The following is a 24,215-nucleotide window of genomic DNA, read 5'->3' on the forward strand; positions in this document are numbered from 1 at the left end:
GCATATCATCACTTTCTGGTACAAAATTCAACACTGTTAAAACCATGAAGACATATGATGATGTTTGTTCCATGACTTGATGTATCTAAATATCTGACAGATGTCATACCAACCAAACAAAAATTAAGGCTCATTCACAACAAATGTTCCCTATCGACACATTTGTATCTTAACGCTCATTTCATACCAGTGCACCTGGTAAATGGCTTATTCATCACACCTAACACTTGTAATTGGGAAGTCATGCCTCCTGGAATGACAACAAGATCTGTGTTTAATTTCAGATCTCTCTCTTCAGTGCTGGTTCCAGATGAAATCATCAAGGATCAAAATCTAATGATTCTTCAGAAGAGCACCTGACGACCTGCTCTAAACTGTACAGAGCCAATCTATAACTAATTCAGTTGTCATCTATGCTTTTCCATTGTAATGAAATATGATACCAGGCGGCAGCTTTTCCTTCAGCATAGTTTCATGACTGAGGATGACACAGGGTCACATCCCTGTTCCATCAGCCAGCACACACATCATCACAGCAATTTGTGATTTCTTATTGCCCTGTAGTATGAACCAATAAACTTTTGATGCCTTTCTCATCAACTTTTGTAGTGGATTGTATGTCAAAGTAAACATGAGTTTCTTCAGTGTTTTCCCAATTTGACCGAAGATAGAAGTACATTCCTTTCTCAGTCTTGCAAAGTGTTGTCGATACTTGACCAACTTCTCCACATATGATACTGGAAGATGTTGTGCGTGAGCGTGCGCGCGCACGCGCGCACGCACGCGCGCACGCACGCGCGCACGCACGCGCGCACGCACACACACACAATTCATATGCTTTATTTCGTATGACATCACAGGAAACTGCCATTCCTTCTTTACGTTTCTTGCTCACAAATGCCACTACTCCAAATATCAACATTTTTGAAACATGCACCCTGTGGGCCATTGAAAACATTCCTAGTCGACTCTGCATTTTTCAGATATCCTTTGTCCTTTATAATATCCCTTGGCCCATTCTAGTGGACAGAAACCTGTTCAACAACCTTCCTGTTATCGGTTTAAAATGAATATTGTGTGGTGGCACATTTCACCTGCGTGAGCGAAATATTTATTCCGTGACGAAGTTACTCCATGGTGAGAAGATAAATAAGAAAATCAGTATGTGAAGGGACTTTGTTACGAGACAGGATAACAAGAGGACGCGTAGGAAGTGTGTGCAATGAAACAGTCATTGTTAGCCGCCATATTGTATAATTTGTGTTTTTTGAGATTCACAAGCGATACGTAATGTTAATGTGTAGTTTAATAACGGCCATAATACTGTCTGTTGCATTTCAAAGGCAATTGCATGTATTTAATTTTGACCAAAGGATTCTGTGATTAACTATTAGGTACTACAAGCTTGTATAGGACTTTTAACATTTGGTGGTCAATGTTTGCTGTAGAGCCTGCTTCATTAACACTGTAAAAAGCATAGAGAAAGTTTTCTCTGCTAAAAGGAAATCATTGCACTCGCACACAATCATCGAATGACCAAATGCAAATGGCAGTGTTTCAATTTAAGAAAATCCTATAGAAGTTTTCTTTCTCTTACATTTAAAGAATTTTATGGGCAACTGAGTTGGCAGCTGCTTCTCCACCACTAGAGTAACTTGTCTATTCTCATGGATATTAATAAATGGTTTAAAGCCAACTCATTGACATTAAACTTTGAAACGACTCACTACATGCAATTCAGAACCTTTAAGAGGTTTCCACCCAGCATATGCATAAAGTATGAAGAAGAGCAGATAGAAGAGCTTGACAGTCTTAAATTCCTGGGATTACAACTTGATAATAAATTCAGTTGGGGGGAGCACACCACAGAACTGCAGAAACGCCTTAACAAATCTGTATTTGCAATTCAAGTGTTAGCAGACATAAGCGACAAGTGAAAAAGCTTGCATACTTTGCCTACTTTCATTCCATAATGTCATATGGTATAATATGTCCAAAAGTGTATAATACGTATTATTTGTGGAATAAACTCACGGACATCTTGTAGAAACCTCTTCAAAGAGCTGGGTAAACTAACTACTGCCTCTCAGTATATTTACTCCTTAATGAAATTTGTCCTAAATAATATATCTCTTTTCCAACAAACAGTTCAGTTCATACATACAATACCAGGAACAAAAATGATCTGCACAAGGACTTAAAAGCACTTACTTTAGTTCAAAAACGGGTCCACTACTCAGGAACACTCATCTTCAATAATTTGCCAGCAAACAAAAAAAAATTAGTTGCAAATAAAGATCAGTTTAAAAGGAGCCTGAAAGACTTACTAGTGGCCAACTTCTTCTACTCCATTGACGAATTTTTTAATAGAAACAAATGATGTGTTATACATATTTATACTATTAGTATTGTTATTTCAGCTTAAAAAAGAAAGAAAGTGACATGTTCCACATCCATGAGTATCTCCTCAACACAGATCTAAGGAACGAAAAACTAATCTAATCTACGTGCAAAAAATTACATATGTTGCGGGGGTTGTCGAAGCTGCACGGAGCAGTGTACTTCACAGATATACAGAAACACTACACACACTAGTTCAATAACAACTTTAATATTACCAGCTGTAAAAACCTCAAATTCTTCTTTTGAGCAGTAAAAATTTATAAAACCTTTTACTGTCTCCAAACACTGGCTTCTGCGACTCCATACTTCCTTGAAGCTGCACAACTGCTTGTTGCTTCTGCATAAAGAACTATCAAGATCTTGAAATTTGTGTCATCATAATGCCTGCATCCTGTTGAAAAACTCTATCCTGAACCATGTTGTTTGCATCACACTTTCCACTTTCCAACGTGGTTTAGGAAGTAGGCTCTCAAAGTCAAACAACAGATTAAAAAAAATTGCCACAGCAAAATCTTCCTGCTATCATACAATAATGCTCAAAGAGCATGGATACGTTCAACGTCAAAGTGGTAGGCATGGCAGAGAGTACAGTTACAGCATAATGGAAGATATAGATTTGATTCAGTAAAGGAAAGAAAAAGACCACATCATTTGCTCTGAATGTGGGATGACCCCTACTTTGGGCACAGAACTTCAGAAAGAACCTCATCTTGGATTCAGAGATATATGCCATGTTTAAGACGTTCTGTCAATCTGCTTAGTATATGAGATTGTGTTGATGTATAACGAAGCATGAATACAGAAAATTTGAAGTTCAGCTGTTTATGTCATTTAAGTAGCTTGGAGGACAATTGACAAGCTCTTTCAGCACCCATCCAAGCACACGGAGATGAAGTTCTATGAAGACTGTTGGAACATGGTTGGGGGGAACTGATTAGTAGGTCCCCTCCAGCAAACATCAAGAAAAGACAAACAAATCAAATCTTATTAAATGAAGGTGCTGATCTAAATTATGAGAGGGCTACAGATCACACACAGGAAATGGAAAAATGAAGCCATACCAAAAGGTCATCCAGATTCAATTCCATTAAGGTGACCCAGGTGAAGGACAGGGATTAGCAGTGCTAGAAGAAGGAATATGAAGACTTCACAGAAAATTTCATCCAAATAATCTGTAAAAAATCTCTTGTTGCCAGGGCAAAGTAATAAGTTTAACTACAACAAGATAAATAACTTTAAATAAGACTTAAAAGAAGGTAAGAAAATTCGAAAAGGAAGGGAACTTCTAGATCAAAATTCGTTGTCCAACAACTCAGGGAACACCAAAAAAATATGTCCATGTTCAAGTCAAACTACTCAAAAAACTATAAGAATATTTTGTAAAATAAAGAACCATCTTACGTCACAATCATGATTTTATTTCAATGCACGGAGCATTTTGTGCCCTAGGGGCTCATTGTCAGATGCTCTGATGGTCTACGTCAATTTTGTACTCCATGATTTTCTGCTCCTTGTGGAGTACTGTGCGGTCTGGCGAGAAGGGGGAGTGGTGCTTTCCACAGCTGACACAAGTGGGAGGAGGCACACCTGGAGTATCTGGATGCAGTGGACACCCGCAGTCTCAACATGTGGCACTGGAAGTACAGCGTGGCAAGACGTGCCCGAAATTCTGGCACTTAAAAACAGGGGGGGGGGGGGGGGGCGGGCAGGGCGGACTGGGGGTGGGAGGGGAGGGCAGGGCGGACTGGGGGGGAGGGCAGGGCGGACTGGGGGGGAGGGCAGGGCGGACTGGGGGGGGAGGGGAGGGCAGGGCGGACTGGGGGGGGAGGGGAGGGCAGGGCGGACTGGGGGGGGAGGGGAGGGCAGGGCGGACTGGGGGGGGAGGGGAGGGCAGGGCGGACTGGGGGGGAGGGGAGGGCAGGGCGGACTGGGGGGGGGAGGGGAGGGCAGGGCGGACTGGGGGGGGAGGGGAGGGGAGGGCAGGGCGGACTGGGGGGGGAGGGGAGGGGAGGGCAGGGCGGACTGGGGGGGGAGGGGAGGGGAGGGCAGGGCGGACTGGGGGGGGAGGGGAGGGCAGGGCGGACTGGGGGGGGAGGGGAGGGCAGGGCGGACTGGGGGGGGAGGGGAGGGCAGGGCGGACTGGGGGGGGAGGGCAGGGCGGACTGGGGGGGGAGGGCAGGGCGGACTGGGGGGGGAGGGCAGGGCGGACTGGGGGGGGAGGGCAGGGCGGACTGGGGGGGGAGGGCAGGGCGGACTGGGGGGGGAGGGGGAGGGAGAGCAGCACAGGAAAGGAAGTTGTACTGGAATGGCTCTGAGTCCCACACTCTTCACATATGTACTTGGAGCTTCAAACAGGCCTGACTTTACCCATGGCATTAGTATATAGACAGCGATTAGTGATCATGTCATAGTGATGATGTTTACTAAAGTTAATAAAAAAGGCTAGGGTAGCATTTTTGCTAGAAAGAACACTCAGCTGTTGGTAGTACTGAGGAATGATGACATGCATTTGAAGTTCTCTGAGCCTGTGGGTATTGTGATATTGAATACTAAAGTGGACAGTCCAGTTGAGCAGGAAGACATCTCTGAAAAAGACAATCAGAGACACTGGATAGACAAAATAGGTACAATAAAGATAACTGAAGAAACCTAGGGTAACAGAAGAAATACTGAAATTGATTGACAAAAGAAAAAGGTACAGAAATGCTCAGAAAATGCAGTAAAATAAGTCACTTAGGAATGAAACAATATGAGAGAAGGAAAGTTGCTACTCACCATATAGCGGAGATGCTGAAACGTGATAGGCATAATAAAAAGATTCACACAATCAATTTACTTAGTAATGAAATAGGAAATGCAGAAACACTTAAGGCAAAATGGCTGCATGAAAAATGTGTAAAAATCAAAAAAGCATTGGTCACTGGAAATACAGACTCAGCATACAGAACTGTAGGAAAAAACATCTGGTGAAATTAAATGCAAAGGTATCAACATTAAAAGTGCAAGGGAAATTCCATCGTTAAAACACTCAGGATAGAGTGGATAGATGGGAACAATACACTGAATGCTTTGAAGAGGGGAAGGACTTTTCTGATGACAGAAGATGAATTGGAAGTTGATATCAACAACACATGGAATCCAATATTACATCCCAAATTTGACAGAGCTTCGATAACCTTGCAATCAAATATGCCAGAAGACATAGGTAACATTACTTTGGAATTTCTGAATTCATTGGGGAAATGTGGCAACCCAATGAGTATTCAAGTTGGTTTGTAGAATCAATGAGACAGGCTTTCAGAAATATGTCACTCACACACAATTCCAAAGATAAAATGACCAGGTAAGTGTGAGAATTATCGCACAGTCAGCCTAAGAGCTCAGGCATGCACATTACTGGTGAGAATAAGAGAGAGAAGAATGGAAAATAAGATTCAGAATCTCCTAGGTGTCAATCAGTCTGGCTTTACAATAGATAAAGGCACTGGAGAGTTTCTCTGAATAATGGAAGCAACACTTAATTAAAATCATGCCCCCTTCATAGGACTTGTCGACCTGGAAAAGCATTTGATAATATAAAATGGTGCAAGATGTTCAGAATTCTTGGAAAAATGGGTGTAAGAACCAAGAAGGGACAATAACAACAGAAGACCAAGAATGATGTGCTCAGATTAAAAAGATTGTCAGACAAGGATGCAGTCTCTTTCCTCCCCCCTGACTGACAAGGAGAAGGGATACGACATCAGGAAATGACTTCCATGGTGCTAGAGGGAGCTGCAATTGGCTATTGTTGGTTTACTGTTGATTCTGATAACAATCCTATAACCGAACTGTTCACATTAAGCCACTCTGTGCCCTAATTTATTATTCATAACGAATCCTAATCCATAGGTATCAAGAGGATGGACTGGACTGATTACATGGTACACTGAAATTTTTGGACGGCCATTCTCCCCGCACTTCATGTGGGAACAGAGCAGAAGGAACCCTTATAACTGGTACAATGGGGCATATCCTCCACAACACACTTCATAGTGGTTTGCACGAATGTAGATAGTCATTAGCAGATACAAAGACATAAAACATATTTCTGCTAAGAAAACATAGCAATTTAGAATTTTACTTTTCAAATATACTCAAGTACAAAATCAGCTTAACCAGTCTGCTTCTTATTTGAAACCAATAAACTTAATGTGAGATAGTCTACCGTCATACGATAATGTTTAACCATATAAGGACTACATACAATGGAATGGAGACTTATCAAACTAAAAGCACCTAAAAACAGGGTACTTTGAGTTTACAGTGAGGAGATGGCTGTGTCATCCATACCCCCCCCCCCCCCCCCACTTCTTGGATCAGACCATTTGTAACTAATTTAAAACGTCACCAAATTGTGTAGAAACCACCAGTGTCATCCCAGTCATGTTTTTGGTAACTAAATCTGACACCTGTTTCCACAACAGTACAGTCTCACTATGTAAGTTTCATTTATTGCATCATTCACAAAATTTTAATCTGAATGACTTGATCAGTAAATTTTGTGAAAACAACTTTTTCTTCACAATTACACCTGTGATCCTAACTAGTAACATTTTTCTATTGCTTCAGCTGTTGTAAACTGCTCACCAGAATCCAGCTATTCAAAGACAAAAGTGCTAAAATTTATCAGGTGTGGTAGCTTTAGAAGAAAAACCAGTTAAGTACACAATTGGTAGTTATAACTTACCATCTACCAACTGTGGAAAGTGGTATCATAGACCCAAGACCAGAGCAAATAACAGCTACATACTTAAGATCAATTATTAATTATGAAACTGTAATATCAACATACATTCTCAAGCAAAAATTAAATAAGTAAATAAAAACAAAAATCTCTGTCTAATATTATTCCATACCATAATCAGCTTAAGACTTATTCCAAGTTCTGTGGCCAGATCCTGCCAACCAGGTGTCCGGTCATCTAATGCAAGAGAAAGTTCTCCGCAGATATTCTTTCCAGCAGGTGACAATAGCCAACCAACGTGTATAAATTCAGTAGCTGACAATAACTCCGTGAGTAATGGGCCAATAGGGGTAGGCCGCAGGATACTATTCCTTTCACATTCCAATTGTTCATTTATTGAACTGAAAAGAAAAAAACAGTCAATAAATAAAAACAAATAATCATCTCGTCTGTTTTTTTGCTCTATTCATACATCATTTGTAAAAGTATTGCAAAAATGGGAGAGGAGAAACATGACATCAAAATAGTGAATCATCAGCAGTGAACAATATCAACTCAATGATAATAAAAGGGGCATTTCTACCAAATTAAAACTTATTGGAATGTTAAGAGAGAATAGGAGAGAGGGAGATTTCAACAGTTGATAGTGGGTGACAAGTTTTCCAGCAGAATACTAAACAACAAGACATAATTAAGTATAAGGATTTTTGCAGACAAATAAGAACTGCATTCATTCAATCTGAGTTCCTAAACGAAGTGAAATTTGCCGTTGCTGAGGTTGTCTACAAAAAGTGATATTTTTCATGATGCCATGTCAACAACTACCACCTACAGGGGACAGGCAGAGTAATGAGATACTGTGCTTACTTGGGAACGATTTATTAATAAGGGATTGGACCCAAATTTGCCCATACTTCAGCTGTGATTATTCTGAGAATACTGGCATATAATGTTTGTATAGTCTCATTGGAACACTATGCCACTCTTCGATCAGAACCTCTTCTAACTCCTGCAGTGACAAGGGAGACAAATTTGTTCAGAGAGTCTGCACTCCAATACCACGCACAGGGGATTGATAATGTTCAAGTCTGGGGACCGCGATGGCCACGGAAGATGCTGCAGTTTAGTTGCATGCTCTTCATACCACAAGTGCACTGTCCTGGCTGTGTGAATCAGTGCATTATCATCATGAAATATGGCGTTATTGTTGGGGAGCAACATTTGAATCATGGGGTACACCTACTCACCTAAAATGTTCACACAATTGTTGGCTGGAGTAATGATGGGACCAGCAGAATACCATGATATGGCTGCTCACACCATCACTCTTCCACCTCCATGCTTAACCGTTGGAATCAAGCAATCAGAATTGTAGATGTCTTTCAGCATTCTCCAGATATAAACCTGGCCCAGTGTTGGAAATGACATGTTTCCACTGATCAGCCATCCAGGATTTACACTCCTAACACCATGTTTTACGTTTCTTTGCCTTGGTGGTTGTCACTAATGGGTTCGGTACAGCATCTCTCCATGAAAATTTGCTCTATGAAGTTCTCTGCATACAGTGTCAATAGATACGAGGTCTCGAAGATGACTATTGAGCTCTGTCACATTAGCCGCCATAGTTTTGTGTTGTTTTGACACAATTCGTGCTAGCGTACGACGATCTGTCATTTAGTTTTGATTTGCACTCACTATTACATTCACACGATGATGTCTTTCCATGTTTTGTGTAGGCTGTCATGACTGTTGAAACAGTTGATCTTGAAACATTCAATAAGATGACTGTCTTGGTTACTGATGCCCCAGCTAATCGGGCCCCCGAAAACTGCCTTCTTAGGAACTCTGTTAGGTCTTTCATTGCACGCCAACCTCGGCCTCTGAATGGAAACATGAAGTGTGCAACACTCAACCCATTCTGATGCCTAGCTCATACTGAACTCTCACATTCCAGCACCACACGTGCCTTACCTGCTTTGTTGACCATCATACACAACCATCTCATTACTACCACTCTTCACATTATTTTGCCTATCCCTGTAGTTCCTTTATTCACAATATTTTCTAGAAGTTTTGAGAGAATGAGGTAGCCAGACATTATTTGATTTTCCAAGAACTACTCCACTAATTCAGCTTTCTACACATTCACTAACCTGAAATAGCACAAACAACACACACTGCCAAATGCAAACAACATATTCACTGCAGCTGTGATACATCAGACCTCTAGCAACTATGAACTACCTGGTGTGCAGCTATTCAGAAGTGATAGATCAGTGCTATCTCTGTAACATTTTGATCTCTTAACAGCCAAGCCTCCCCCCATGAACCATGGACCTTGCCGTTGGTGGGGAGGCTTGCGTGCCTCAGCGATACAGATGGCCGTACCGTAGGTACAACCACAACGGAGGGGTATCTGTTGAGAGGCCAGACAAACGTGTGGTTCCTGAAGAGGGGCAGCAGCCTTTTCAGTAGTTGCAGGGGCAACAGTCTGGATGATTGACTGATCTGGCCTTGCAACATTAACCAAAACGGCCTTGCTGTGCTGGTACTGCGAACGGCTGAAAGCAAGGGGAAACTGCGGCCGTAATTTTTCCCGAGGACATGCAGCTTTACTGTATGGATAAATGATGATGGCGTCCTCTTGGGTAAAATATTCCGGAGGTAAAATAGTCCCCCATTCGGATCTCCGGGCGGGGACTACTCAGGAGGATGTCGTTATCAGGAAAAAGAAAACTGGCATTCTACGGATCGGAGCGTGGAATGTCAGATCCCTTAATCGGGCAGGTAGGTTAGAAAATTTAAAAAGGGAAATGGATAGGTTAAAGTTAGATATAGTGGGAATTAGTGAAGTTCGGTGGCAGGAGGAACAAGACTTCTGGTCAAGTGACTACAGGGTTATAAACACAAAATCAAATAGGGGTAATGCAGGAGTAGGTTTAATAATGAATAGGAAAATAGGAATGCGGGTAAGCTACTACAAACAGCATAGTGAACGCATTATTGTGGCCAAGATAGATACGAAGCCCACACCTACTACAGTAGTACAGGTTTATATGCCAACTAGCTCTGCAGATGACGAAGAAATTGAAGAAATGTATGATCAAAATAAAAGAAATTATTCAGACAGTAAAGGGTGACGAAAATTTAATAGTCATGGGTGACTGGAATTCGGTAGTAGAAAAAGGGAGAGAAGGAAACGTAGTAGGTGAATATGGATTGGGGCAAAGAAATGAAAGAGGAAGCCACCTGGTAGAATTTTGCACAGAGCACAACTTAATCATAGCTAACACTTGGTTCAAGAATCATAAAAAAAGGCTGTATACATGGAAGAAGCCTGGAGATGCTGACAGGTTTCAGATAGATTATATAATGGTAAGACAGAGATTTAGGAACCAGGTTTTAAATTGTAAGACATTTCCAGGGGCAGATGTGGACTCTGACCACAATCTATTGGTTATGACCTGTAGATTAAAACTGAAGAAACTGCAAAAATGTGGGAAATTAAGGAGATGGGACCTGGATAAACTGAAAGAACCAGAGGTTGTACAGAGTTTCAGAGAGAGCATAAGGGAACAATTGACAGGAATAGGGGAAAGAAATACAGTAGAAGAAGAATGGGTAGCTCTGAGGGATGTAGTAGTGAAGGCAGCAGAGGATAAAGTAGGTACAAAGACGAGGGCTGCTAGAAATCCTTGGGTAACAGAAGAAATATTGAATTTAATTGATGAAAGGAGAAAATATAAAAATGCAGTAAATGAAGCAAGCAAAAAGGAATACAAACGTCTCAAAAATGAGATCGACAGGAAGTGCAAAATGGCTAAACAGGGATGGCTAGAGGACAAATGTAAGGATGTAGAAGCTTATCTCACTAGGGGTAAGATAGATACTGCCTACAGGAAAATTAAAGAGACCTTTGGAGAGAAGAGAACCACGTGTATGAATATCAAGAGCTCAGATGGCAGCCCAGTTCTAAGCAAAGAAGGGAAGGCAGAAAGGTGGAAAGAGTATATAGAAGGTTTATACAAGGGCGATGTACTTGAGGACAATATTATGGAAATAGAAGAGGATGTGGATGAAGACGAAATGGGAGATACGATACTGCGTGAAGAGTTTGACAGAGCACTGAAAGACCTGAGTCGAAACAAGGCCCCCGGAGTAGACAACATTCCATTAGAACTACTGACGGCCTTGGGAGAGCCAGTCATGACAAAACTCTACCAGCTGGTGAGCAAGATGTATGAGACAGGCGAAATACCCTCAGACTTCAAGAAGAATATAATAATTCCAATCCCAAAGAAAGCAGGTGCTGACAGATGTGAAAATTACCGAACTATCAGTTTAATAAGCCACGGCTGCAAAATACTAACGCGAATTCTTTACAGACGAATGGAAAAACTGGTAGATGCAGACCTCGGGGAGGATCAGTTTGGATTCCGTCGAAATGTTGGAACACGTGAGGCAATACTGACCTTACGACTTATCTTAGAAGAAAGATTAAGAAAAGGCAAACCTACGTTTCTAGCATTTGTGGACTTAGAGAAAGCTTTTGACAATGTTGACTGGAGTACGCTCTTTCAAATTCTAAAGGTGGCAGGGGTAAAATACAGGGAGCGAAAGGCTATTTATAATTTGTACAGAAACCAGATGGCAGTAATAAGAGTCGAGGGGCATGAAAGGGAAGCAGTGGTTGGGAAAGGAGTGAGACAGGGTTGTAGCCTCTCCCCGATGTTATTCAATCTGTATATTGAGCAAGCAGTAAAGGAAACAAAAGAAAAATTTGGAGTAGGTATTAAAATTCATGGAGACGAAGTAAAAACCTTGAGGTTCGCCGATGACATTGTAATTCTGTCAGAGACGGCAAAGGACTTGGAAGAGCAGTTGAACGGAATGGACAGTGTCTTGAAAGGAGGATATAAGATGAACATTAACAAAAGCAAAACGAGGATAATGGAATGTAGTCAAATTAAATTGGGTGATGCTGAGGGAATTAGATTAGGAAATGAGACACTTAAAGTAGTAAAGGAGTTTTGCTATTTAGGAAGTAAAATAACTGATGATGGTCGAAGTAGAGAGGATATAAAATGTAGACTGGCAATGGCAAGGAAAGCGTTTCTGAAGAAGAGAAATTTGTTAACATCGAATATAGATTTATGTATCAGGAAGTCGTTTCTGAAAGTATTTGTTTGGAGTGTAGCCATGTATGGAAGTGAAACATGGACGATAACTAGTTTGGACAAGAAGAGAATGGAAGCTTTCAAAATGTGGTGCTACAGAAGAATACTGAAGATAAGGTGGATAGATCACGTAACTAATGAGGAGGTATTGAATAGGATTGGGGAGAAGAGAAGTTTGTGGCACAGCTTGACTAGAAGAAGGGATCGGTTGGTAGGACATGTTTTGAGGCATCAAGGGATCACAAATTTAGCATTGGAGGGCAGCGTGGAGGGTAAAAATCGTAGAGGGAGACCGAGAGATGAGTACACTAAGCAGATTCAGAAGGATGTAGGTTGCAGTAGGTACTGGGGGATGAAGCAGCTTGCACAGGATAGAGTAGCATGGAGAGCTGCATCAAACCAGTCTCAGGACTGAAGACAACAACAACAACAACAACAACAACAACAACAACAACAACAACAACAACAGCCAAGATTTTTAATTCAACTTCCACTGCACTAAAGACATCAAGCCAGTACAGTTAGCCTCTAAATGAAAGTGGAAGAAACTACAATGGAATTAATTGAACTTTGAGTACCAGGTTCTGATCTACAATTGCAACTGAGGCACTGAATTTTGAAAGCCTGGGATACACACTGGTAAGCTACCACATTTACAAACAGATGCTGATTAACGGAACAACATATGCCCAATAGACTTCCCTACCAAACTATCAGCAAGATTTGGTTAGTTTGTTGGTTAGCTCCTGGTTAAGGGACTAAATAGTGAGGTTATCAGTTCCTCGGTCCAAAGAAATGACATCTGGAGTTAGTGATGTCACCCGGAAATTTGATTGAATTATGAAAGTATGTAGGAGTGGTAAAACTGAGGCCTCGAACCCAATATTGATGCCACAGCTGTGGAATAATTTAAAGATACATAAAAATGTATAGGTTGGGTCAGTACATAGGTCATAGCATGTGACGGCTCCTCCAGGGCTCATATGTCGTGAGAGAAACCCCACCCATAACTGATCCCACACCAACCCACTTAGAGTCAGACACATTACAAAATATATTATGCCTCCTAGCCAGGAAATTTGTAACAGTAAAAGTGAGAACACCAAAAACATAATAGAAATCGGCTGAAGCAACTGTAGTAAAATAAATGAGTGAAATATATGATTAGTAGATAGTTGGGACCAGGCGAGTATCCTCAGGGGCATGTGAGGGGGCCATCGTTCCACACAGCCATCTTACCTATGAACCATTAAAATTGCCATGTTACAGAGCTGAACAGCATCCACTATTTATCAGAGCATTACCTGTAAAATGGGAAATACAATGCAGCAGAAAAAAGGGACTCACCCCATCTGAAAGCCATTAAGAGTAAAAGAGGGAGCTTGGCAGTTGGCAAAGGAGGTAGGGTCGAAATCCTCCAGACCTAGCATGTGGCAGGAGATCCCTACCCTCCCTGGCCCATTAGTAGTATAAAACATTTTATCTGAGAGTAAAAACCCCTTCCATAAAGAAAAATCAGGAACCAGTTCAACTGTTTATGAGTTGACCACCAATATTGGAGACAAATAACCTGCTGAACTATAGAGGGTCAAAAGGAGGGGACACTTTACCAGGATGTGAGCTACCACCTTTGAGGCTCTACAAGCACAACATATAGGGGTGGCTCATTATGTTACCTTAAATTGTAGGTTAATCTGGGGTGACCAATACACAGGCCACATAACAATAGACTCCTCCTGGGAGGAAAAGATGGAGGCGGACCATGCAGCAGGTGCCTTCTTGACAGAGCAGAGTGGGACACCCTGTGAGTACTTTCCATGAAGGTTAGTGTGAAGTTCTAGCAGAAAGTCTCATGGCACTTTCCAGTTCGTAATTCCATCAGAGAGCAGGTGTTAGTGGGTAGAAGTCCATTGCATGGAGAAATAGCTTGATATGTTGGCTGATTAGAAATTTGTCAGATGGTGATCACATAATTGAGCATGTGTTGGTACCATCTGAACTAAAGAGGGAAGCTTCTGACTTACGCAAGTATACAATCTATGGGTTAGTCAGGAAGATGCCAATGGTCAGTCTTACTGCACAATGATGGACTAAGTCTAGCACCGTCAAAGCCAAAGGTGATTCTGAGCCGCAAACCTGCAACCTTAGTCCAGTCAGGACAAGATAAAGGCCAGGTAAATCTAGAGAGCAAATAAGCAGAAAGTGTAAAGCTTTTGTGTGCAGCTAGTATTTAGTTGACAAATAGAAGGCAACCATGTCAGCACTTTATCAGAGAAGAGGTCCAAAGATCAGGACTGTGCAACCAAGTCCAAGTGCTGGATACCCAAAAAGAGTTCTAGGTCAAGAAGGACCATAATGTGATCACAGAAGTTGATGAGGTGTTTCTGCAGGAGAGAAATGGAAGCCATGGGAAAGGGGCTAAAAAGTGGCCCTTCAGATGGGGCGTTGCCACTAATGCTCAGCCAAAGCTACAAACTGAAGATTGTACCAACTCTAACCCAAAACAAGCATTGGCATAAAAGTGCACAAATAAGAATCAGTAGGGACTCTCACAAGCCCCAGTCTTGGAGTGTAAGTAAAATGTGATGGTGAAAAGCAGCACTTTAATTCTTGCTTAAGCTAAAAAAGTCTGCAATGATTAGCTGGCATTTAGAAAAAAGCCTGTCAGACTGATGTTTCCAATTTGACCAGATGGTCTGTTGAGGATCACCCTTCCCAGGAAACATACTTACAGGAGGGAAAAATGGCCTCATGATCTGAGAAACCAACATGATCATCAGAATACCATCCTTTCAAGCATTTTTTCAGAGCACAATGTCAAGGCCAATTGGGCAGTATCTGTTAATGGACATGAAAGTACGAACCAAAAGGTGATGACAAAGTAGCTATTAACATTACATCACTGCTCAAAGCCAACAACTAGTATTGAATATTCCTCTTGACCCTGAAACTACACAGAATCAATACAGATTCTGAAGACTGGAAGCCTGCTCCAGAATGACTGACTGATATAACTGGACTGCAATATTCCAACTAACAAATTTATTTAATTTGAGAAAAAAAATGAAAAGCAAAAGCACCTCCAAGTGAATGTTGTAAGATGTGCTTACTAAAGAGGTAGTCATTTGTGGGAAAGACTTGAGAATTCCATGACAAATATCTGACTAGGCCTAATGAAATCAAGGTGAAGTTGTAAACATGATGTATCTAGATCAGGAAGGGAGGCAAGTAAGTAATGGGTGCAGTTTTGATCATGTGACACGCAATAGGTACATAAAACTTTGCAGGAGCAAGGAAGGTTAGTGATAACGCACCATCAAAAATGTTATTAGAGAGAGTAAACAAGTGGACGTAATACAGTTGACCTAAGAAAAATGTAAAAAAATAACTGCAAAAAAACGAAAGCAAGCATATAATATACTAAGCATAACTGAAGATTCGAGCAACAGCCATTTTTGGTGTAACCTATAATTTAATGTGTTTGGAGGCTTAATATTCACTTAAATGTGGAATGGGCTGTGTTTTATCATATGAATTAGTGTCATGATTCGCTCTAATACATGTTAAAACCATCCATTTTATAATCTCTGAGTTACAATTATGTCATGTCAGACCATTTCACACTGCAAACATATCAGCCAAAGAATTAAATCCATTTTCTTACCTTTCGTCAATTTCCTGTAATCATAACAACTATTAGCTAACTCTCCTTAAATCCAGTAAGGCTCAGTGGCTGAATGAATGAGTGTTAAACTACAAATTCAAAGGTTTGCAATTCAATCTATGGTTGGTTCTACAATTTTTTTTTCTTTCACTCATTAAGATACGACTTGGCAAACAAATGGTAATGAGATGGGGAGCTATTAATATCAATGGGGGCTACACTGGGAAGAAGGTAGAGCTGGCAGAGGCTGCAAGTAAGATGGGGCTGGACGTTTTAGCTGTTAGTGACATTCGGGTAAGGGGTGAGAAAGAAGAGGAAGTGGGAGAATACAAGGTCTACCTGTCAGGAGTCAAAGCAGGAATAGCACAATGGGGTGTAGGGCTTTACATCAAGAAAGAAATGGAACCCAGCAGAGTGGCAATAAGGTATGTAAACGAACAACTGATGTGGATAGATTTGACAGTGTCTAGCAAGAAAATTAGGATTGTGTCAGTATATTCGCATTGTGAAGAGAGAGATCAAAATAAGACGGATATTTTTTATGAGGCACTCAGTGATGTAGTTGTTAGAGTAAAGAACAAGTACAGTGTTCTGCTCAAGAGTGATTTTAACACCAGGATTGGAAATCGAACAGAAGGGTACGAAAAGGTTATGGGTAAATTTGGAGAGGATATGGAGGCCAACAGAAACGGGAAACAACTCTTGGATTTCTGTGCCAATATGGGCTTAGTAATCACAAACTCCTTTTTTTAAACATAAGAACATTCACCAGTATACTTGGGAAGGCAGGGGAGCCAGATCTGTCATTGACTATACAATAACAGATCAGGAATTCAGGAATGCTGTGAGGGACACACATGTATTTAGAGGATTCTTTGATGACACTGATCATTACTTAATCTGCTGTGAAATAGGGATTGCGAGGCCGAAAGCTGCTGGAAAACCATTCTGGAATGTAATTAGCAGTCTTCGAAAGGGAGGTAAGAAGGAAATGACAAGTAATTTGGACAGATCAGGAAAACTGTTGGTGAAGCCTGTGGATGCCTTGGGCAGATGGAGGGAATATTTTGAAGAGTTGCTCTATGTAGGTGAAAATACGACCAGTAATGTTTCAGATTTCGAGGTAGAATGGGATAGGAATGAAGATGGAAACAGGATCACATTTGAGGAAGTGGAGAAAATGGTCAATAGACTGCAGTGCAATAAAGCAGCTGGGGTGGATGAAATTAAGTCGGAACTCATCAAATACAGTGGAATGTCAGGTCTTAAATGGCTACACAGGATAATTGAAATGGCCTGGGAGTCGGGACAGGTTCCATCAGACTGGACAAACAGTAATCACACCAATCTTTAAACATGGAAACAGGAAAGATTGTAACAACTAAAGAGGTATCTCTTTAATCAGCGTTGTGGGTAAAATCTTCTCAGGTATTGTTGAAAGAAAAGTGCGAGTATTAGTTGAGGACCAATTGGATGAAAATCAGTGTGGGTTTAGGCCTCTTAGAGGTTGTCAGGACCAGATCTTTAGCTTGCGGCAAATAATGGAGAAGTGTTATGAGTGGAACAGGGAATTGTACCTATGCTTTATAGATCTATAAAAGGCATATGACCGGGTTCCTAGGAGGAAGTTATTGTCTGTTCTAAATTAAAGGTCTTTACATGGATAGTCAGGCAGCAGTTAGAGTTGACGGTAAATTGAGTTCATGGTTCAGAGTAGTTTCAGGGGTAAGACAAGGCTGTAACCTGTCTCCATTGTTGTTCATACTATTTACGGTCATATGTTGAAACCCCCCCCCCCCCCCCATGAACCATGGACCTTGCCGTTGGTGGGGAGGCTTGCATGACTCAGCGATGTAGATAGTCGTACCGTAGGTTCAACCACAACGGAGGGGTATCTGTTGAGAGGCCAGACAAACATGTAGTTCCTGAAGAGGGGCAGCAGCCTTTTCATTAGTTGCAGGGGCAACGGTCTGGATGACTGACAGATCTGGCCTTGTAACAATAACCAAAACAGCCTTGCTGTACTGGTACTGCGAACGGCTGAAAGCAAGGGGAAAATACAGCCGTAATTTTTCCCGAGGGCATGCAGCTTTATTGTATGATTAAATGATTATGGTGCCCTCTTGAGTAAAATATTCCGGAGGTAAAGTAGTCCCCCATTCGGATCTCCGGGCGGGGACTACTCAAGAGGATGTCGTTATCAGGAGAAAGAAAACTGGCATTCTACGGATCGGAGCGTGGAATGTCAGATCCCTTAATCGGGCAGGTAGGTTAGAAAATTTAAAAAGGGAAATGCATAGGTTAAAGTTAGATATAGTGGGAATTAGTGAAGTTCGGTGGCAGGAGGAACAAGACTTCTGGTCAGGTGACTACAGGGTTATAAACACAGAATCAAATAGGGGTAATGCAGGAGTAGGTTTAATAATGAATAGGAAAATAGGAATGCGGGTAAGCTACTACAAACAGCATAGTGAGCGCATTATTGTGGCCAAGATAGATACGAAGCCCACACCTACTACAGTAGTACAAGTTTATATGCCAAATAGCTCTGCAGATGACAAAGAAATTGATGAAATGTATGATCAAATCAAAGAAATTATTCAGATAGTGAAAGTAGACGAAAATTTAATAGTCATGGGTGACTGGAATTCGGTAGTAGGAAAAGGGAGAGAAGGAAACATAGTACTTGAATATGGACTGGGGCAAAGAAATGAAAGAGGAAGCCACCTGGTAGAATTTTGCACAGAGCACAACTTAATCATAGCTAACACTTGGTTCAAGAATCATAAAAGAAGGCTGTATACATGGAAGAAGCCTGGAGATACTGACAGGTTTCAGATAGATTATAAAATGTTAAGACAGAGACTTAGGAACCAGGTTTTAAATTTTAAGACATTTCCAGGGGCAGATGTGGACTCTGACCACAATCTGTTGGTTATGAACTGTAGATTAAAACTGAAGAAACTGCAAAAAGGTGGGAATTTAAGGAGATGGAACCTGGATAAACTGACCAAACCAGAGGTTGTACAGAGTTTCAGGGAGAGCATAAGGGAACAATTGACAGGAATGGGGGAAAGAAACACAGAAGAAGAAGAATGGGTAGCTTTGAGGGATGAAATAGTGAAGGCAGCAGAGGATCAAGTAGGTAAAAAGACGAGAGCTAGTAGAAATCCTTGGATAACAGAAGAAATATTGAATTTGATTGATGAAAGGAGAAAATATAAGAATGCAGTAAATGAAGCAGGCAAAAAGGAATACAAACGTCTCAAAAATGAGATTGACAGGACATGCAAAATGGCTAAGCAGGGATGGCTAGAGGACAAATGTAAGGATGTAGAGGCTTATCTCACTAGGGGTAAGATAGATACTGCCTACAGGAAAATTAAAGAGACCTTTGGAGATAAGAGAACCACTTGTATGAACATCTAGAGCTCAGATGGAAACCCAGTTCTAAGCAAAGAAGGGAAAGCAGAAAGGTGGAAGGAGTATATAGAGGGTCTATACAAGGGCGATGTACATGAGGACAATATTATGGAAATGGAAGAGGATGTAGATGAAGATGAAATGGGAGATACGATACTGCATGAAGAGTTTGACAAAGCACTGAAAGACCTGAGTCGAAACAAGGCCCCCAGAGTAGACAACATTCCATTGGAACTACTGACGGCCTTGGGAGAGCCAGTCCTGACAAAACTCTACCATCTGGTGAGCAAGGTGTATGAGACAGGCAAAATACCCTCAGACTTCAAGAAGAATATAATAATTCCAATCCCAAAGAAAGCAGGTGCTGACAGATGTGAAAATTACCGAACTATCAGTTTAATAAGTCACAGCTGCAAAATACTAATGCAAATTCTTTACAGACGAATGGAAAAACTAGTAGAATCCGACCTCGGGGAAGATGAGTTTGGATTCTGTAGAAATGTTGAAACACATGAGGCAATACTGACCCTATGACTTTTCTTAGAAGCCAGCTTAAGGAAGCGCAAACCTATGTTTGCAGCATTTGTAGACTTAGAGAAAGCTTTTGACAATGTTGACTGGAGTACTCTTTTTCAAATTCTAAAGGTGGCAGGGGTAAAATACAGGGAGCGAAAGGCTATTTATAATTTGTACAGAAACCAGATGGCAGTGATAAGAGTCGAGGGGCATGAAAGGGAAGCAGTGGTTGGGAAGGGAGTGAGACAGGGTTGTAGCCTCTCCCCGAAGTTATTCAATCTGTATATTGAGCAATCAATAAAAGAAACAAAAGAAAAGTTCAGAGTAGGTATTAAAATCCATGGAGAAGAAATAAAAACTTTGAGGTTCACCGATGACATTGTAATTCTGTCAGAGACAGCAAAGAACTTGGAAGAGCAGTTGAACGGAATGGATAGTGTCTTGAGAGGAGGATATAAGATGAAAATCAACAAAAGCAAAACGAGGACAATGGAATGTAGTCGAATTAAGTCGGGTGATGTTGAGGGTATTAGATTAGGAAATGACACTTAAAGCAGTAAAGGAGTTTTGCTATTTGGTGAGCAAAATAACTGATGATGGTCAAAGTAGAGAGGATATAAAATGTAGACTGGCAATGGCAAGGACAGCGTTTCTGAAGAAGAGAAATTTGTTAACATCGAGTATAGATTTCAGTGTCAGGAAGTCGTTTCTCAAAGTATTTGTATGGAGTGTAGCCATGTATGGAAGTGAAACATGGACGATAAATAGTTTGGACAAGAAGAGAATAGAAGCTTTCGAAATGTGGTGCTACAGAAGAATGCTGAAGATTAGATGGGTAGATCACATAACTAATAAGGAAGTATTGAATAGGATTGGGGAGAAGAGAAGTTTGTGGCACAACTTGACCAGAAGAAGGGATCGGTTGGTAGGACATGCTCCGAGGCATCAAGGGATCACCAATTTAGTATTGGAGGGCAGCGTGGAGGGTAAAAATCGTAGAGGGAGACCAAGAGATGACTACACTACGCAGATTCAGAAGGATGTAGGTTGCAGTGGGTACTGGGAGATGAAGAGGCTTGCACAGGATAGAGTAGCATGGAGAGCTGCATCAAACCAGTCTCAGGACTGAAGACCACAACAACAACATGTTGAAAAGAATAGACTGACTGGGTGAGATTAAGATATGTGAACACAAAATAAGCAGTCTTGCAAATGCGGATGACTTAGTTGTGATGGCAGATTCAATTGAAAATTTGCAAAGTATTATTTCAGAGCTATATCAGAAATGTAAGTGCTATGGTATGAAGATTAGCATGTCCAAAACGAAAGTAATGTCAGTGGGAAAGAAATATAAACGAATAAACGAGTGCCAAATAGAAAGAACAAAGTTAGAACAGGTGGGCGGTTTCAAGTACTTAGGACGCATATTCTCACAGGATGGCCACATAGTGAAAGAACTGGAAGCGAGGTGTAGCAAAGGTAATGCAGTGAGCGCTCAGCTACGATCTACTCTCTTCTGCAAGAAGGAAGTCGGTACCAAGACTAAGTTATCTGTGCACCATTCAATCTTTCGACCAACTTTGTTGTATGAGAGCGAAAGCTGGGTGGATTTAGGTTACCTTATCAACAAGGTTGAGGCTACGGATATGAAAGTAGCTAGGACGATTGCAGGTACTAGTAGATGGGAAAAATGGTAGGAGGGTGTCCACAACGAGGAAATCAAAGAAAAACTGGAAATGAACTCTATAGATGTAGCAGTCATGGAGAACAGGATTATATGGTGGGGGTCATGGTACACGCATGGGAGAAGCAAGGTTACCCAAGAGAGACATGGGTTCAGCAGTAGAGGGTAGGAGGAATCGGGGCAGACCAAGGAGAAGGTACCTGGATTCGGTTAAGAATAATTTTGAAGGAATAGGATTAACATCAGAAGCGGCACCAATGTTAGCACTGAATAGGGGATCTTGAAGGAATTTTGTAAGGGTTCTATGCCCCAGACTGAACGCTAAAAGGCATAATCAGTCTTAAATGATGATGGTGATGACTGATCCTTTCATTTCTTTCAGTGGGTTGATAAGATGTGAATAGCCAAGCTGCACTGTTGTGTGCCATGTCTCCCGAGACAAGGTGGGGTACATCAGTTCAATGGTAGTAGAAAGTAGTATTCCATCTCCTGAAGGACCAGTGCTCAAACCATTATTTTGGTTGATGACAGGTGTACCTAATTAAAAACTAACATGGGTGTAACCTCGCATGTAAAGCAGTGGTAGAATTTAGTGCTGTTTGTCCTGCCAGTTGATGCGATGTTATCGACTTTACAGCACAACTGTAACACTAGAGTGTGATATTGCACCCCCACCCCCTGAAGTCTTGGTTGTGAGGACAGAAAGATCTGTAGCGTAACCAGAGGTTTAGGTTAGGTTGGAAAGTGATAATCTGGTTGCCGTTTGGCGAAATCCAACTAATGTGAATTCCAAATATGGGTTGCATTAATGCAACAGCCTGTACCGTAGCTTAACGTTTACATCGCGTCATGCATGAAGAACTTTTGATCGTTAAGACAAACCACATGGTAAATTCTAAAAACTTACACAGTGAACAACTCACCAATAAATAATTTGATGCATTTTTCAGCACATTTATCTCAAAAGAACTATGTAACACTTACAAAACAATAACGTACCTCTAATGAATTTGACAGAAAACATGACAGAATGTCTACTTTTCGAAAACAATGTTGCTACAGCACCAGCATCTCAATAACTATTTCGGCGCTATCAGTACAAATCCTTTCACATTACATTATAAATAAAGTATTATTACCATAACTGTTGAATTGCTTGTAACTTTGCAGGTGCGTCACGGTCGATTTCCGCTAAATCCATGTTCCATACATGTATCTCTTCACTTCTATGACACAATCGTCTTCACTTCCTCAACTGCAAAGGTACACATTAAAGATAAAAACATACGTTTTGTCAACTGCTTGACGTCCAATTAAATCAATGCGTTCCATTTACATATTCGCTGACACGAACACTCACGGAAAGAGCCGAAGCTTTGACAGTAGGTGTGAAGACTTCCTCCTTGAACCCGAACGGGAACGTGCAATTACAAATATTACAAACTAGAGTAAAAGCTGCATGCAATCAGTGATAAAAGAGGCACCAATACAAAAGAAATCTGAAAAAAAGTAAATCTTTTTAGGCATAGACAATAAAGCAAAGTGAAATCGTTCCACAATTAGGAGTGCAGGGGTTCAATACAGTTTGTGTAAATCAAGGGCGTAATTTGATTTGGCTCGAATGAGTTTATTGTAATCAGGAAATATAACGACTGCTGAGCACCTCTAGAGTCGTTTTAAACAATTGAATTTTGAGTCGCTTAGCACTGAACCATGATGTGTTGACCACGTCAGAAAAGACAGAATTTGAGTATTTCCAGAAATCCAGTGACTAGAAGCAAGAGACAAGTTGTTGTTTAATATAAGAAAACGAAAACGATTGGATCGTATCCATATCGGCTGTAAAATGCATGGGAGAGAAATGGAAGCTAGGCATCGGAAGGAACGTCAAGTGCACTCTTTGTGCGTACCTGGCGGTCTCATTCAACATGTCGAAGAGGCTATTCCGGCAGCAATTGACGGTAATGGGTGAAAAGCATTACAGGATGTGGCGCACTTGGAGCAAAAAATCCCTGTCGTCGGGATACTTGGATCATTCTACCGACTGGCAGAGAAGACTGAGTGGACCAACTTTGCTCACAGAGTTTCAACGAAGCTCATAATCTACATCATTGTCCCCTAACTCATTAGCGCCCCTCCCACCCCCTCCTCAATCCTGTTCTGAGTCGAATGGAAGGCTTGAACCAGAGACTACGAAGGTTATTTGACAAGCCAGGCCTTGACTTGATAGACTTTCGCCATAGGTTTGATAACTGTAAGGTCAAGTGTGCATCAGAGGCTGCTACCCAGATAACTGACGGTGTGTGTGTACACAAGATTTTGATTTTGAATTAGGCGACTCTCCATCTAGTCCAGATAACGACTGCTCTAGAAGACGCGAAAGTATCTGGGTAAGAGCCAAAAATTTGCCACTTCCTTTCCGCAGGCGTGAGTTTAATACTAGGGATAAACTGCAAACATGAAGCTGCCAGCAGTGAGATTTAATTGACCTTACTGGAAGTGCCTTTATCCCCACATGGTATCACTGTACTGGTAGACGTCGGAGCCATCTTGCTACATCTCTGACCTCCCTATTACCCAAGTATGCTTCCTGCAGAGTGCATCCTTCATTGGGCCAAACAG

At 41.3% G+C, this 24,215-nt stretch overlaps 1 protein-coding gene across 1 annotated transcript in view; it reads right to left on the reverse strand.

The window, feature by feature from the left end:
- LOC126356542 (uncharacterized) overlaps positions 1 to 23,706 on the reverse strand; it is a 75,086-nt gene extending 51,380 nt beyond the window's left edge. Inside the window, exons 1-4 of the mRNA XM_050007379.1 lie at positions 23,504 to 23,706; positions 22,954 to 23,092; positions 22,733 to 22,848; positions 7,302 to 7,530 (exon numbers count right to left, since the gene is read on the reverse strand). Coding sequence (XP_049863336.1) covers positions 7,302 to 7,530; positions 22,733 to 22,794 — 291 coding nt within the window. The 5' untranslated portion in view covers positions 22,795 to 22,848; positions 22,954 to 23,092; positions 23,504 to 23,706. The remainder of the gene's footprint in view (positions 1 to 7,301; positions 7,531 to 22,732; positions 22,849 to 22,953; positions 23,093 to 23,503) is intronic.
- Positions 23,707 to 24,215: the final 509 nt, after the last annotated feature.

This window comes from Schistocerca gregaria, chromosome 1 (assembly GCF_023897955.1).
Source record: "Schistocerca gregaria isolate iqSchGreg1 chromosome 1, iqSchGreg1.2, whole genome shotgun sequence".
Taxonomy (NCBI): Eukaryota; Metazoa; Arthropoda; class Insecta; order Orthoptera; family Acrididae; genus Schistocerca; species Schistocerca gregaria.